This window comes from Lutra lutra, chromosome 4, assembly GCF_902655055.1.
Source record: "Lutra lutra chromosome 4, mLutLut1.2, whole genome shotgun sequence".
Classification (NCBI taxonomy): domain Eukaryota; kingdom Metazoa; phylum Chordata; class Mammalia; order Carnivora; family Mustelidae; genus Lutra; species Lutra lutra.
In genome coordinates this window covers 153,096,015-153,111,784 of record NC_062281.1, presented here as the reverse complement: position 1 = coordinate 153,111,784, position 15,770 = coordinate 153,096,015, and the positions used below count along the sequence as shown (strand labels likewise).

Here is a 15,770-nt window from a genome sequence, read left to right as displayed (position 1 = left end):
CAATGAATGCTGCTGCCGAAAAGCCAGTCCTAAGGTGCTATACAAAGCCGTGAGAATTAAATTTGATCCCAGTCAAAATATTTCCTTTTGATGTGCCTCATATTTAATCATGGTGGTAAACTATGCACAATTTTAATGAGGGGGAAAAAAATCACAAAACAGTGGACCAAGTCATCTGATTTTATTAACTGAATATGAAAAATAAATTACTTTTTTTCTTAAAGATTTTATTTATTTAGAGAGAGAGAGAGAGAGAGAGAGCGAGCACAGGCAGGCTGAGTGGCAGCAGAGGCAGAGGGAGAAGCAGGCTCCCCACTGAGCAAGGAGCCCGATGTGGGACTCGATCCCAGGACGCTGGGATCACGACCTGAGCCGAAGGCAGCTGCTTAACCAACTGAGCCACCCAGGCGTCCCATAAATTACTTTTTCTTCAATGTATTTAGAGTCTAGAAGCTTCCTTATACTGACACCCATTTTCCAACGTGGAGTTATTTTATTACTCTGTTACTTGAAGATTTATAAAGCTCTTAAGACAGTGCCAAACATTTAATATGCACAAAATGTTCACTAAATAAATACTATTTTCTTTTCCTAAAGAATAAAAAGCCACTGAATTGAACCTTAAAGTTCTCTAAGCTTTTGCGGAAAATGTTCATTTCAATTTCTATAAAGCTTTTCAATTATATTTTAAAGACTCTTGGGGTGCCTGGGTGGCTCAGTGGGTTAAGCCTCTGCCTTTAGCTCAGGTCATGATCTCAGAGTCCTGGGATCAAGCCCCACATCAGGCTCTCTGCTCAGTGGGGAGCCTGCTTCTCCCCACCCCTGCCTTCCTCTCTGCCTACTTGTGATCTCTATCAATATCTTAAAAAAAAAAAATTCTATTTTAAAGACTCTCATCCTTTGTTGGAGCTAGAAGAAAACAGCTGGCTGAATTCAAAGCTTTTATTCCACAGGGGCTACACCAAGACTAGGAGAATAAACGATTAAATATCATACAGAGCCCTCTCTCTCTGCCTACTTGTGATTTCTCTCTCTCTGTCAAATAAATAAATAAAATCTTAAAAAAAAAATCATACAGAGGGGTGATTATACAAGAGTGAAGTTTAACGTCAGGGCTCCTATCAAACAAACAGTCCCCTCCTTCTGTGTCCTGCGGTGTAAGGACTTACCAAGTCTGGCCAAATAGGTAGACGCCAACAGACATTTGCCTAGTGATTCTTCTCGCTTGTAAGGGATGGACCAGTGATCAGTCAAAACGCGGCTTTCCAGTTCATACAAATTAGTTGTAGGGAATTCAATTCCTTCCCCTGAGCAGTTTCCATTTTCATCATTCTTCTGACAAAAAGGGATTATGGCAAGAAAACAAATACACACATTAGTGACTACTGTAAAATGTCTCACTTGGGCACAGAACAGATGCTGCCCCAATGGGAGCTGTGAACACTGAGTGTGGATTCCCCATCTCTTTCTCATAGTCACATCTTCTGCCAGACTATCTCAGATCCTCCAACCTCTCGTCTTGGCGGCATCCCCGGCTCTCACAGAGGCCAGCCCACCTCTTTCTTCAATCTCTTGAAATCTTCAATCTCTATGATAGAGCACACCACCTTCCCCTGCTTTCAGAAGGGAGAGTTTTCCCCAAGGAGTTCTCCGTATTGCTTCTCCATCTCCTCACACTGACTCTTCCCTGACCCCACACCAGTATGGCTTCCAGAGTCCCTACTCTCCCACAGCGGCTGTTGTTCAGGCCACCACTAAGTCATTAAATCCAATGAGCAGTTTCAGTCCCACTGTTCCTTCTCAGTAGTATCTGTCCCTCTGCCCACTCCCTCTTCTTGAAATGCTAGCTCACAGGCCTCACTCCCAGGAGGGCACACCTTCCTGTGCTCCTCCTGCGGGTCTGGCTGTTCTGTTCTGTCTCTTCTGGTACACCGCTTCTTCCTGACCATCAAATACTGGAGCTTCTTAAACCTCAGTGCTAGGATCTTTCCTCTCAGGTGATCTCCAACCCAGTGAAGGGCAGCATACCCAGAAATCAAGGACTCATTCTTAAAACCCTATTCTACCATTCTCCCCTCAAAGAACTGGTGATGAGACTCCCTACATTCCTCTCAAATCTATCTACTCCTATCCACTGCCAGGGAGATACCACTATTCCCAATTTCACCCATCTACCTTCTTTATGTAACTGCTGTGCATCCATAACTCTTTCAGAAAAGCCTTTCTGGAACTCCTAAACTATACTGAATTCCTTGCATTATTTTATACTCTTACCATCCTGAACTTCTCTTTTATAGCACTGCTCACAGACTTTACACTTATTAGTGATATATTTTATGTGTGCTGCCACTAGACCAAGCTCCATGAAGACACGGACCCTGTTTGGTTTTGACCGCCTCTCTATCTCCAGAACCTGGTGCCCAACACAAAGCAGGTATTTAGTATGTGTTGGTAAGTGAAAAAATACTTCATTCAAACAAAGTTTCAACCATCAATAGGGTAACAGCTAGACTTTCCATAAGTTCTTACCATAGTAATTTGTTATAAAGCAACCTGGGCCTCTCCCCCAAACTGCCTAATACCTACTCTGGTTTCTCTGAAACCTAAATATTTTCACAAATCACTCTATAATTTAATCATTACAAAATAAAATCATTCCATTAAAAAATTACTTTTAGCCTCAGTTAAAGAAAAGACCATAAATATAAAGCAGAAATGATAAAAGTATACAGAAGAAAGTGATTTTCAATCCCATATGAGAGCTAAAGGAATGGTGACACTTTTTTTTTTTTTAGGTTTGTGGTTAAACTGGGATGAAAATAAGATAAAAGATAGAAAGGTGGTGAAAAACTAAAAACAAAGTAGACAACAACGTAAACTGGAGGTAAAAGGTGGGGGGGGGATGAAATAGGTTTAGAATCATAATGTATGGGGGAAATTCAGCTTTTAAAATATAATACTATTCAGAAGTACACGAAATTACTAAGTTCTGTAAACAAAACCGTTTTACTTAAAGGAACTCTAATAAGAGTAAAGATTTTAGTATTCTTTCAAAAATGTTTACTTGTTAAATGTTTAAATTTAATAACTTAGGATCAAAGTAGAATTAGGGCATACAAAAATAAAATTCAACCAGATGACATACTATGCCATTACTACAAAATATCCATCATTAATTTCTACAGGAGTTAATAGATCAAATCATAGATGAAATCACTGAATGCACCTTGTAGCTACTAAAACTACAAGCTTCCAAATGGTTGCCTTTCTAGGAGTCACAAGAAAGCTGCGCCCTCTCCCTGCTCTCCAGCAGGTGAGGACACAATGAGTTCAGCAGCAGCGTATGACCCGGAAGGGGACCCTCACTAGAACCTGACCATGTGGATCCTCTGATCTTGGACTTCAGCCTTCAGAGCAGTGTGAAATGAATTTCTGCTACTCATAAGCCAAAAATCAAGCAACTGAAGAGCTAAGAGCTTCCTCTGGGGGCTGGGAGAGAAGCAAGGGTCTCTACCATCAGTAATGAGATGAACAGCACGTGCACACTGAAGTAGTGCACCATGAAGGCCAACATCACTTGTGTGGTCATCCTGCCAGATATGCAAAACCTGAATCTAGCCATGAGGAAGCCCAATATGAGGAACACTCAAAAAATAACTAGGCCTGTATTCTTCAAAAATGTTGAAGTCATGAAAGACTGAGAGTGACCCGACAAATAACTGAGACATGGGCTCCTGGGTTAGATCTTGAAACAGGCATTTTTGTTCCTATTTTACTTTACTTCTTGGCTTCAAAGGACTTTAATATGGATCAATGTTAATTTTCTCATTTTGATAACATGCAAAGGTTAGAAATATCTTCATTTTTAGGAAACACACATCGAAGTATTTAAGGGTAAAGGGGCATCATGTCCACAATTTATTCTCCAACAGTTCAGAAAAAGCAGTAACAAAACAGACACAAATTTATATACACATGGACACCACAGATGTATGTGTACATACAAAAAGAGAATAATAAAGAAAATGTGATAAAATGTTGACATTTGAAGAACCTAATAAAGGTTATATAAAAATTCCAGATTTATGGTAAAGTCGCAATGTACTTTTTTGCAACTTTTCTGTAAATCTGGAATTATTACAAAATTAAAATAAAAACAATTTAGTCAGATGAAGTTATAAAGACCTAGGATTTTGGAGTCAGAGAGAATCTAAGGAAATTAAGTATTTTACACAGGTATAACCTAATGAATCTAGAGAGGTGGGGGTGTACCTATAGTGGTAACAAAAATAAAAAGAAAGTTAAATTATACTTAGTATGCTCTACTTTTGGACTGAAGCCCCATTCTAGTTGGTAACATAAATAATTTGTTTTCTAGGGCATCTGGGTGGCTCAGTAGGTTAAGGCTCTGCCTTCGGCTCAGGTTATGGTCTCAGGGTCCTGGGATCAAGGACTGTATTGGGCTATCTGCTCAGCAGGGAGCCTGCTTCCCCCACATTTCTGCCTGCCTCTCTGCCTACTTGTGATCTCTGTCAAATAAATAAATAAAATCTTAAAAAAAAAATTGGCTTCTAAATACTTTTATGTTTTTGTCTCAAATTACTAAATAAGTATACATGTTCTTTGTAGGAAATACAGAAAATATGTATAGCAAAAAATAAAACCCACCATTAATTCCACCACTTAAAAATTAATCACACCGACATTTTAATAACTATTTTCCACTAAAAGCTATTTCTTTACAGACTTCATTTTCTTAAAAATACATAAATGTGGAAGTAACCACCTTCACAGGCCCCCATCACTCTCTCTCATATAAAGACAGCATTAATGCAGCATTTACTCTCCTATCTGATTTAAAAAACTGATGCAGAAAGCAATAATTATAAAACTGTGTTAATGGAGCAATGTTTTGTATCCTATTGAAGTTAAGTTAAATCTGAACGACACTGCTACAAATTCAGATGTTAATTATAATCCACAGGGCAACTGCTAAGAAAATAACTAAAAAATCTACCCAGTAAAAAACAAAACAAAACAACAACAACAAAAAACCAAACCAAATGACAACAACAAAAAAAACCCAAGGGAATTAAAATGGTATACTCAAAAATATCTATTTAATACAAAAGACAAGAGCAATGGAGGGAGGATTAGAGGAACAAAAAAGCATAAGACATAGAAGACAAATAGCAAAATGGCAGATATAAATTTTGTCTTATCAATTAAGTTATAATTATCAGTAATATGTTAAATATAAGTGAACTAAACACTCCAATGAAAATGGTAGAGATCTGCAGGATGAATTTTAAAAACTGATCCAACTAGGGGTGCTTGAATGGCCCAGTTGATTGAGGATCCAACCCTTTATGTGGACTCAGGTCATGATCTCAGGGTTGTAAGATCGAGCCTCATGTTGGGCTCTGCACCGAGTGTGCAGCCTGCTTGGGATTCTCTCTCTCCCTCTCCCTCTGCCCTGCCCCTCTACATCCCAGTTCATGTGCATATGCATGTACTCTCTCTCTAAAAAAAAAAAAAAAAAAAAAAGATAAAATTTAAAAATAAAATGAATAAAAACGATCCAACTTTATGCTATCTACAACAGACATGCTTCAGATTTAAAGACACAAAGTGGCTGAACTAAAAGGATGCAAAAGATATATCATGTACACACAAAAGAGCTGGAGTGGCTATACCAGTATGAGTCAAACTAGATGTTCAGACAAAGATACTACCAAAGATAAAAAGGGATACTTCATAATGATTTTCTAAAAAAGGTCAAAATAGCAGGAAGATAAAATAAAAGGATGGGAAAAGACATACCATGAAAAGAACAACCAAAAGAGAGCTGTAGTGGCTGGCTACGCTAATATCAGGAAAAAAATAGATATTATGCAAAAATATGTTACTAAAGACAAGGAATTTTTTATGATAAAACAATCCATCAGGAAGACATACAATTATAAAAATGTATGCATGTAACAAATGAGATTCAAAGAAAAGGAGGCAAAAAGTGACAGAATTTAAGAGAGAAATATGTACTTCAACAAGAATAGTTGGAGACTTTGGTGGTGCCTGGATGGCTCAGTGGGTTAAAACCTCTGCCTTCAGCTCAGGTCATGATCCCAGGGTCGTGGGATCAAGCCCTGCATCGGGCTCTCAGGTCGGCAGAGAGCCTGCTTCCTCCTCTCTCTGTCTCTGCCTGCCTCTCTGCCTACTTGTGATCTCTGTCAAATAAAGAAAGTCTTTAAAAAAAAAAAAGAATAGTTGGAAACTTTGACACCTCATTTTCAGTAACAGAACAAGAGAACAAGACAGAAGATCAACAAGCATATGGAAGAGTTAAATAAATAATACTACAAACTAACTAAATCTAAAAGGCATTTATAGAATATTCCAGCCAATCACAGCAGAATATATATTCTTAAGTGTACACAGGACACTCTTCAGGACAGAGCATGTTAGGTCCTAAAACAAGCCTCAAAAAATCTGAAAGGATTAAATCATACAAAGTGTGTTCTCTGACCACAATGGAATGAAATAAGAAATCAAGAGCAGAAGGAAATTTGGGGAATCTAAAAACATGTGATAATTAAACAACATACTTCTAAATACCACTGGGTCAAAAAAAAAATCACAAGGGAAATTAGAAAGTGCTTTGAGATTAATGAAAATTAAAATATAACAAAACTTATCATGCAGTGATTAAAGGAAGATTTTTTTTTTTAAAAAAGAAAGATCTCAAACCAATAACCTGACCATGAACCTTATGGAAGTAGAAAAAGAGCAAACTAAACCCAAGGAAACAGGAGGAAAGAAATAACAAGGATTAGAGTGGAAACAAATTAAAGAAAAGAAAAAATAATAGAGACATTAAAACCAAAAGTTGGTTCTTTGAAAAGATCAACAAAAAGGAGAAATTTTTAGCCAGACTAACCAAGAAAGAAAGAGAGAAGATTCAAATTACAAAAATCAGGAACAAAAGAGGGGATATCAACACTAATCTTACAAAGATAAAAACAACTGTAAAGAATACTATTGATGATTATATGCCAACAAATTAGATAATCTACACGAAATGGATATATTCCTAAAAGGACATAAACCACCAAAACTGACCCAAGAAGAAACAAAATCTCAATAGACCTATCCCAAGTAAATGGAGTACTTTGTAATCAAAAGCTTCCCACAGAGAAAAGGCCAGGGCTAGATGCCATTACCGATCAATTGTAACCAAACTCTTAAAGAAGAATTAACATCAATCCTTCACACTCTTCCCCATCCCAAAAAAGAAAAGGAGGGAACACTTATCAATTTATTTTACGAGGTCAGTGTAACTCTGATATTAAAACCAGACAAAGATACTTCACATTGATAGATGCTTGATGAATGAATGGATAAACTACATGTGGTATTTACACGCAGTAGTATATTCAGTCTTTAAAAAGAAGGAAATTCTCATACATGCTACAACCCTGCATGAACCCTGAAGACATTAGTGCTAAATGAAATAAGCCAGTCACAAAAGTACAAATGCTGTATGTTTCCATGTATATGAAGTAACAAGAGTAGTCATATTCATAGAACAGAAAATGGAATGGTGGTTGCCAAGGGCTGGAGGCAAGGGAGAATATGAAGTTACTGTTTACTGAATATATAGTTTCAGTTTAGGAAGATGAAAAAATTCTGGAGATGGATGGTGGGATGGTCGTAGAACAATGGAATGTATTTATTGCCAAAGAACTATACTTGAAAATGGTTAAAATGGTAAATTTATGTGAGGTATATTTTATCACAGTTTAAAAAAAATACATAGATCAATATCCCCATGAATATAGATACAAAAATCCTTCATAATAAACTAGCAAACCAAACCCAGTAGTATATAAAAAGGATTATACACGTGAGCAAGTATGATTTATCCCAGGGATACAAGGTTCGTTTAGAATACAAAAGTCAATCAATACACTACATAGCAGAATAAAAAACAAAAACACATGATCATCTCAACAGATTCAGAAAAAATATTCACAACATCCAACACTTTTTCATGATAAAAAAAAATTCAACAAAAAGGGAATTTCCTCAACCTGATAAAAGGCATCTAAGAAAGTCTATAATTAACATCATACTTAATTGTGAAAGACTGAATGCATTCCTCTGAAGTTAAGAAAAAGAAGGATTCCTATTCTCACAGCTTCCATCATTCAACACTGTACTGGAGTATCTGGCCAGAGCTCTTAGGCAAAATAAGAAATAAAAGGCCTTCATTCATACTGAAAAGGAAGAATGAAACTATTTACATTCATTGATGACACATGTTGTATGCAGAAAATCCTAAGGAATACACCAAAAAACAAAACAACCTTCTGGAACTAATAACCTTCAGCAAGGTTGCAGTTGAAGAATACAATATCAATATGTAAAATTCAATTGTATTTCTATACACTAATAATAATCCTACAATAAAATTAAGAAAATTCCATTTACAATAACATCAAAAAGAATAAAATACTTAGGAAGTACAACACTCATACACTGAAAACACACATTACAGCAAATAAATTAAGGAAGACCTAAATAAATGGAAAGACATCCCATATTCATGGATTGGAAGCTAATATTGTTAAGATGGCAATAATTCCCAAATTAGTCTATAGATTCCAAACAATAAGCATGAAAATTCCCACTGTCTTCTTTGCAAAAATTGACAAGCTGACTCTAAAACTCACAAAGAAATGTGAAAAACTCTGAACAGCCAAAATAATCTTGAAAAAGAAGAATAGAATTTGAGGGTCTATACTTCTCTTTTAAAATGTACTACAGGGACGCCTGGGTGGCTCAGTTGGTTGGGCAGCTGCCTTTGGCTCGGGTCATGATCCCGGCGTCCTGGGATCGAGTCCCACATCGGGCTCCTTGCTCAGCGGGGAGCCTGCTTCTCCCTCTGCCTCTGCCTGCCGCTCTGTCTGCCTGTGCTCGCTCTCCCTCCCTCTCTCTCTCTGACAAATAAATAAAATCTTTAAAAAAAAAATAAAATAAAATGTACTACAAAGCTGTAGTAATCAAAACAATCCAGTACTGGCATAAAGATAAACATACAGTTCAATGGAACTGATTTGAGATTTCAAAAACTAAAACCTTTATATTTGCAGCCAACTGAGTTTCAAGAAGGATGACAATAAAATTTGATTAATCTATGGCAAAGGCATAAAAACAATTCAATGAAAGTTAGCCTTTTCAACAAATAGTGCTGGGTGAACTGAATACACACAAGCAAAAGAATGAAACTTGACCCCTTCCTCATACACAAATTAACTAAAAATGTAACACAGGAATAATCTACATGACTGTGGATTGGGCAATTATTTCTTAGGACACCAAAAACACAATGTCAAAAGAAAAAATATATAAATGCTGAATTCCACCAAACTAAAAACTTTTTATGCATCAAAGGACATCATTAGGAGAGTGAAAAGATAATCACAGAATGGGAGAAAATATTTGCAACTTTCATATCTGATAAAAAATTTTTATCTAAAAAAGAGCTCTTATTAAATAAAAATCTTTTAAAACAAACAAATAAGGAAGAACTATTACAACTCAACAATAAATAAACACCTCAATAAAAAAATGGACAAACTGGGGTGCTGAAAGGCTCAGTAGGTTAAGCATCCGACTCTTGATCTCAGCTCAGGTCTGGATATCAGGATGCTAAATTCGAGCCCCACCCTGGGCTCCAAGCTGGGCATGCAGCCTACTTAAAACAAACAAACAAACAAACCAACCAACCAACCAAAAAAAATGATCTCAACAGCCATTTCTCCAAAGAAGATGTAAGATCTAAGTGGCCTTTAATTAGTACATGAAAAGATGCTCAATATTAACTGGTCCTCAGGGATATGCAAATCAAACCCTAAAGATACCACCTTCACATACATTAGAATGACTAAAATTAAAATAAGTAGGGCGCCTGGGTGGCTCAGTGGTTAAAGCCTCTGCCTTCGGCTCGGGTCATGATCTCAGGGTCCTGGGATCGAGTCCCGCATCGGGCTCTCTGCTCAGCAGGGAGTCTGCCTCCTCCTCCTGTCTCTCTCTGCCTGCCTTTCTGCCTACTTGTAATCTGTCAAATAAATAATAAAAAAAAAAAATCTTTAAAAAAAAGAAAAAAAAAAGATAAGTAAGTATTGGTGAGGATGTGGAAAAATTGGAACTCTCATACATTGGTGGTTGGAATATAAAATGGTGCAGCCACTTTGCAAGACTGCTGTCAATTCCTCAAAAGTTAATTGCAGTTACCATATGACGCACAATTGTACCCACTGATACATTTACTAGATATACCCTAGAGAGATGAAACATATGTCCACACAAAAACTTGTACATGAATGTGCACAGCAGCATTGGTGATGGTTAAGTCAAAAAGAAGTAAAAACCCAAATATCACTGAAATGAATGAATGAATAAATGTAGTATATCCATACAATGGAATATTTTTAGCCCTAAAAACAGACGAAATACTAATAGCATGCTACAACATGAATGACATCCAAAAAACATTACAATAAATTGAAGCCAGACCAAAAGGCCACATACTATATGATTCCGTTTATATGAATGTCTATAACAGACAAATCCGCAGACACAGGAAGTAGATTAGTGGTTGCCAGAGGATGGGAGGAGGGGGAAAAGGAGAGGCTTTTACTGGACATAAGGCTTCTTTGCGGGACAATTAAAATATTCTAAAGGAGAGGTGATGGCTGCAAAACTCTGTGAATGCATACTTTAAAAGGGTGAGTTTTATGGTATGTGAATTGTGACTCAATAAGGCTGTTATTTTAAAAAGCTGATTAACAAGAAGGAATTCAATGATTATGGTCACTAAACATGAATAAGTATATAAATATACCTAAGAACTTCGAAACACAGAGTTGTACCTAATGATCTATAATAAAAATGATACACAGGCCCATTTGACAGTTTGAAAACAGCAATTTAAAAAATAATATATCTGAGATCTAAGAGGCAAAAAGTCTCATGCTGCCTCCTAAGCACTTAACATTCTTGATCTTGAAAAAAAGAGAACAGGCGTGATGTACAGTAGGGTTAATGAATGATACAGAGCAGCATTACATTTTGAGGAGGTTGCTGCCAACCAACACAAAGAGAGAGGGAATCTTAAGAGAGGAGGAAATAGTGACATGAACCCATTTTCAAGTTGGTTTAATATTTTGAGTCATCACTTTGAGTAGAGCCTGTCCTTGGCAAAAATTACGTATTGAGCAAGAGAACACATGCAAAGCAGCTCAGAACTGTCCTATTGCAACACAGCTCCCAACGGAAATATGGTATTGGGCTTTTAATAAGAACTAAGGAATGTAATACACTAATTCTTCATCAGATGCCAAATCCAAATGACTCTCAAGTAACCATTCATGTTTACTGGTTCTAAATGGGTTAGAAATGCATTTATCATAAACTTGCTAGGTTCCAGCCAACGTGCTCAGCACTGGAGACACAGATAAAGATACATCTCTTGTCTTTGAAGAGCAGGACACGTGACTGCAGAGCAGGGAGGGGGCATCCAAGCTAGCCTGTGGATGTTGTGCACGCATGTGCACTGGGGAGGGATGTGTACGCAGCTGAAGAAGTTTAAGGGGGACTGTATTCTAGACAGAGGCTTATAGAGAGTATTATTTCAAAACCAGTATTAGGAAAAAACAAAACAAAACAGTATTAGTTTTCAAGCATATTAATAAAACCTCAGTACTCAGCCTTTTTGACCACTTGAAGCAATGTCTTTACTATGATATTCCATCAATTTCATTTAAAATTTTAAAAGGTGTTTTATAATACGTAAATTCAGCATTTGTTAGACACGCACGATTCTGTCACCAGGCAATAAATAGAGAAATGAACTTGCAAACAATTCCTGAATGTCACTTTTAACCTGAAAATTTTCTAGTAACACTGAATCTTGTGTTTTTATTTCATCACCTAAGAAATATAATAGATGAGTTCATATTGTTAAATTATGGTTTCTGAATAGGCCAGGTTAGGACTAAAATAAAAACAATTAACATTGCTGGATACATAATTTAGCCTATTCCTAAATAATCTTACTTACGCCCCAAAATACAAATGAAAATATTAAACAAAGCCTCTGTAACTTCTGTATTACTTCATAGTGCTATAAACCTGCTAGGGATTCAAAGAGTCATGATGACAATTTCATCTACTGGCACACTGTTCAGAATAAGGCTTACTACCTACTATTTACTTACTTAAAAGGGCAACTTAATACTCAGTAAAGTATTTCCAACTTAGAGAGTTGGAAGTTGAGTTATAAAGCTTTTCACAGTATTGCCAAATGCTGTCACTATATAGTGTAAATCTACCTCCACAGTTTAGATCTTTAAAGGAGATCTTTAGACTGAACAAGTAAGTTATTCTGACAAAAACATTTTTCCTTTTATATTTACAATTAGGTATGTTCATACATGTCACTACCCATATCCAGAAACTTGCCAGTTTGAAAAGTGCAGATAAACCAACGGAAATATAGGCACTACCTTAGTTGGTGGCTGAGTACAAAAAACAATGTAACTTATTAACCCTTGCAAATGAGCTTTAAAATAAGCATTGCACAAGCTTTTAAGTTAATAACAGAGTTTAATATTTATTTTAGAAAACTACCTTCAAGTTTTTTTTTTTTAAAGATTTTATTTATTTATTTGTCAGAGAGAGAGAGAGGGAGAGAGAGCAAGCACAGGCAGACAGAATGGCAGGCAGAGGCAGAGGGAGAAGCAGGCTCCCTGATGAGCAAGGAGCCCGATGTGGGACTCGATCCCAGGACGCCGGGATCATGACCTGAGCCAAAGGCAGCTGCTTAACCAACTGAGCCACCCAGGCGTCCCTACCTTCAAGTTTTAATCTTGAACTCAACAAGGATGTATTATTAAAATTTAAGTCTTCTTTGTTCAAAGAAAGCAAAACCTACTCAAGTTGGCATCGCCTGTTTAGAGATAACCTCCTATCTGCCCACTGACTCAACAAAGACATATAAAGAAAATTATTCAACTTAAAGAGAGGGTGTTTGGCAATGCTGCATCAAGTTTCTTTTACTACTAAATTCAATTACTGAGCTATTTTATTAGCCAACAATGTATTCAGAAGAGTGTCTACATTTCTTTTTTTCAGTGTCTATATTTCTGATTAATGTACAGAAAAACGAAGATGTTAAATTGTTTTCTCCATTGATTTCTAAAAACGGATTATCTAAAATAAACAAATTGCATCATATATGTCGAGTATTTAAGGAAAAACATGAAAACTGGAACAACTGATTCCAAGTCATGAATTTGTTTTTTAAAGATTTTGATCATCTGACAGAGAGAGAGGAGAGAGATCACAAATAGGCAGAGAGGCAGGCAGATAGAGAGGAGGAAGCAGGCTTCCCACTGAGCAGAGAGCCCGATTCAGGGCTCGATCCCAGAACCCTGAGATCGTGACCTGAGCCAAAGGCAGAGGCTTAACCCACAGAGCCACCCAGGTGCCCCATGAATTGATTTTTTAAAAGACTGTATTTATGTGAGAGAGAAAGAAGAGAGAAAAAGAAAGAGAGTGTGAGAGTGAGGTGAGGGGAAGAGGGAGAAGCAGACTCCCTGCTGAGCAGGGAGCTGATGGGATGTGGGGCTCCACCCCAGAACCCTGAGATCACCACCTGAGCCAAAAGGCAGAGGCTTAACTGACTGGGCCACCCAGGTGCTCTTCCAAGTCATGAATATATAATATTCACTAATCTTGAGATTGTCAGTCTTATGTATTAAATATTTTTTCAAAGTAATTCAGAGACAGTGATGTGCAGATCTGATATTCCTTCTGTTATTTCAGACTAGAGAAAATGATTCCTAAAATACTGTTTCTTGGAAAAAGAGAGATGATAGGCAAGTGTGTAGGCAGTCCCCAAGTTACTAATACACTGTATTAGTTACTGAAATTATTGCGAATTGTTTTTCTTGGAATTCAAGTTCATTCTGCTATAAGCAGAAGAAAATTTCCTAACTTTTCTTCAAAGGCTGACATTTCTCATGGTCCCTTCCTTTCATACTCTTGGTTATTCATGTATTTAGATTATTCAGAAACAAGGTTTTCACAAGAAGTTGTCATCTTACATACTTGAACCTTGAACAACACAGGTCTGAACTGCATGGGTCCACTTTGAAAAATACGGTTAAGTACTGTCAATGTGTTTTCTCTTCCTTATGATTTGAAATAACATCTCCTTAGCTTATTTGGTTGTAAAATTATAGTATATAACACAGATGACATGCAAAATATGTGTTAATCAACTGTTTAAGTTATTAGTTAAGGTCAATAGGATATTAGGAGTGAAGTTTGGGCTAGTCAAAAGTTACATGTGGATTTTCAACTATGCCCATGGTGGTTCTCAACCTTGTTTTCATTATCACTCTTCGAGAAGTTTTTTCAACACTTTTCCCCCAATCATCCCATCTCTGTTAATTAAATACTGAAGAATAAAATTGTGCTGGGTAGGTTTGAGATTTGGAGCAAACCACTATAACAGTTAAGATTTTTTTCACTCCTCAAGAGTCTCCTTCGGAGTGCTACTAGCCCTTTTGAGAATGCATAGTCTAATGGTTTCATTTTTAATTTTTATTTTTTTTAAGATTTATTTATTCCCTTGGAGGGAGAGAGAGAGAGAGAGAGAAAAAACATATGTATGCACAAGCAGGAGGAGGGGCAGAGGAGAAGAATCTCAAGCAGACACCCTGTTGAGCATGGAGCCCAATGTGGGGTTCAATCTTACCATGCTGAGATCATGACCTGCACAGAAACAAAGAGAAGCTTCACTGACTGAGCCACCTAGGTGCCCCCAGTCTAACGATTTTTTTAAAAAAGATTTTATTTATTTATTTGACAGAGAGAGATTACAAGTAGGCAGAGAGGCAGAGAGAGAGGGGGAAGCAGGCTCCCCAGTGAGCAGAGAGCCTGATGCGGGGCTTGATCCCAGGACCCTGAGATCATGACCTGAGCAGAAGGCAAAGGCTTTAACCTACTGAGCCACCCAGGCACCCCCAGTCTAATGATTAAAATACCATCTCTAAGCTGAAGGTTTTCATAGTTTAGTTCCAGTATAGCCATCTTCCCTTGACTCCAAGCACCCATCCAACTCCCTCTTTGATACCTCCACTAGGATATTTAATAAGCATCTTAAATTAATAAGTCCAATGACAAACTCTGGATCTTTCCCATAATATCATGTCTTCCTGTTTGGAACCCTCAAGGCTTGCCTTCCTCATTCTGACAAAAAGGCATCATCACGGTTGCCTCTGAGGCCCTCATGAGGATCTGCCCTCTCCTTCAGCTCTGACTTCATCTCCTGCTCTTCCTTCCTTCCTGAGTTCCAGCTACGTGGCCTGCCTGCTGGCTCCTCGAGCACCCCAGCCGTGCTGCCCACCAGGGCCCTTGCATTAGGTGTATCCTGTGCTTAGCAGGAGTTGGCAAAGTCCTGTCCACTCTCTCGTTCTGTAAATAAGGTTATATCAGAGCAGAGACCCTCTTGCTGGTTTATGTCATGCATGGCTGCTTTCGCACTCCAACGGTGGAGCCAAGGAGCTGCAACAGAGACAGTATGGCCTGCAGAGCCTCAAATACTGACCGTCTGGCCCTTTACAGAACAAGTTTGCTGAGCTTTGACTTGGGAGTGCTTTCCCCTCGGATAAGCACTAAGCCTGCTCCCGCACCCCCTT

General features: G+C 37.6%; 1 protein-coding gene across 2 annotated transcripts in view; it reads right to left on the bottom strand.

Moving 5' to 3' along the window:
* The window catches only part of USP24 (ubiquitin specific peptidase 24), a 137,312-nt gene that overhangs the window by 105,851 nt on the left and 15,691 nt on the right, over positions 1–15,770 (bottom strand). Inside the window, exon 2 of one of the 2 annotated variants that reach the window (XM_047723878.1) lies at positions 1,170–1,335. In XM_047723878.1, the coding sequence (XP_047579834.1) occupies positions 1,170–1,335 (166 nt within the window). The remainder of the gene's footprint in view (positions 1–1,169; positions 1,336–15,770) is intronic. The other variant, XM_047723879.1, reaches the window with a different exon arrangement.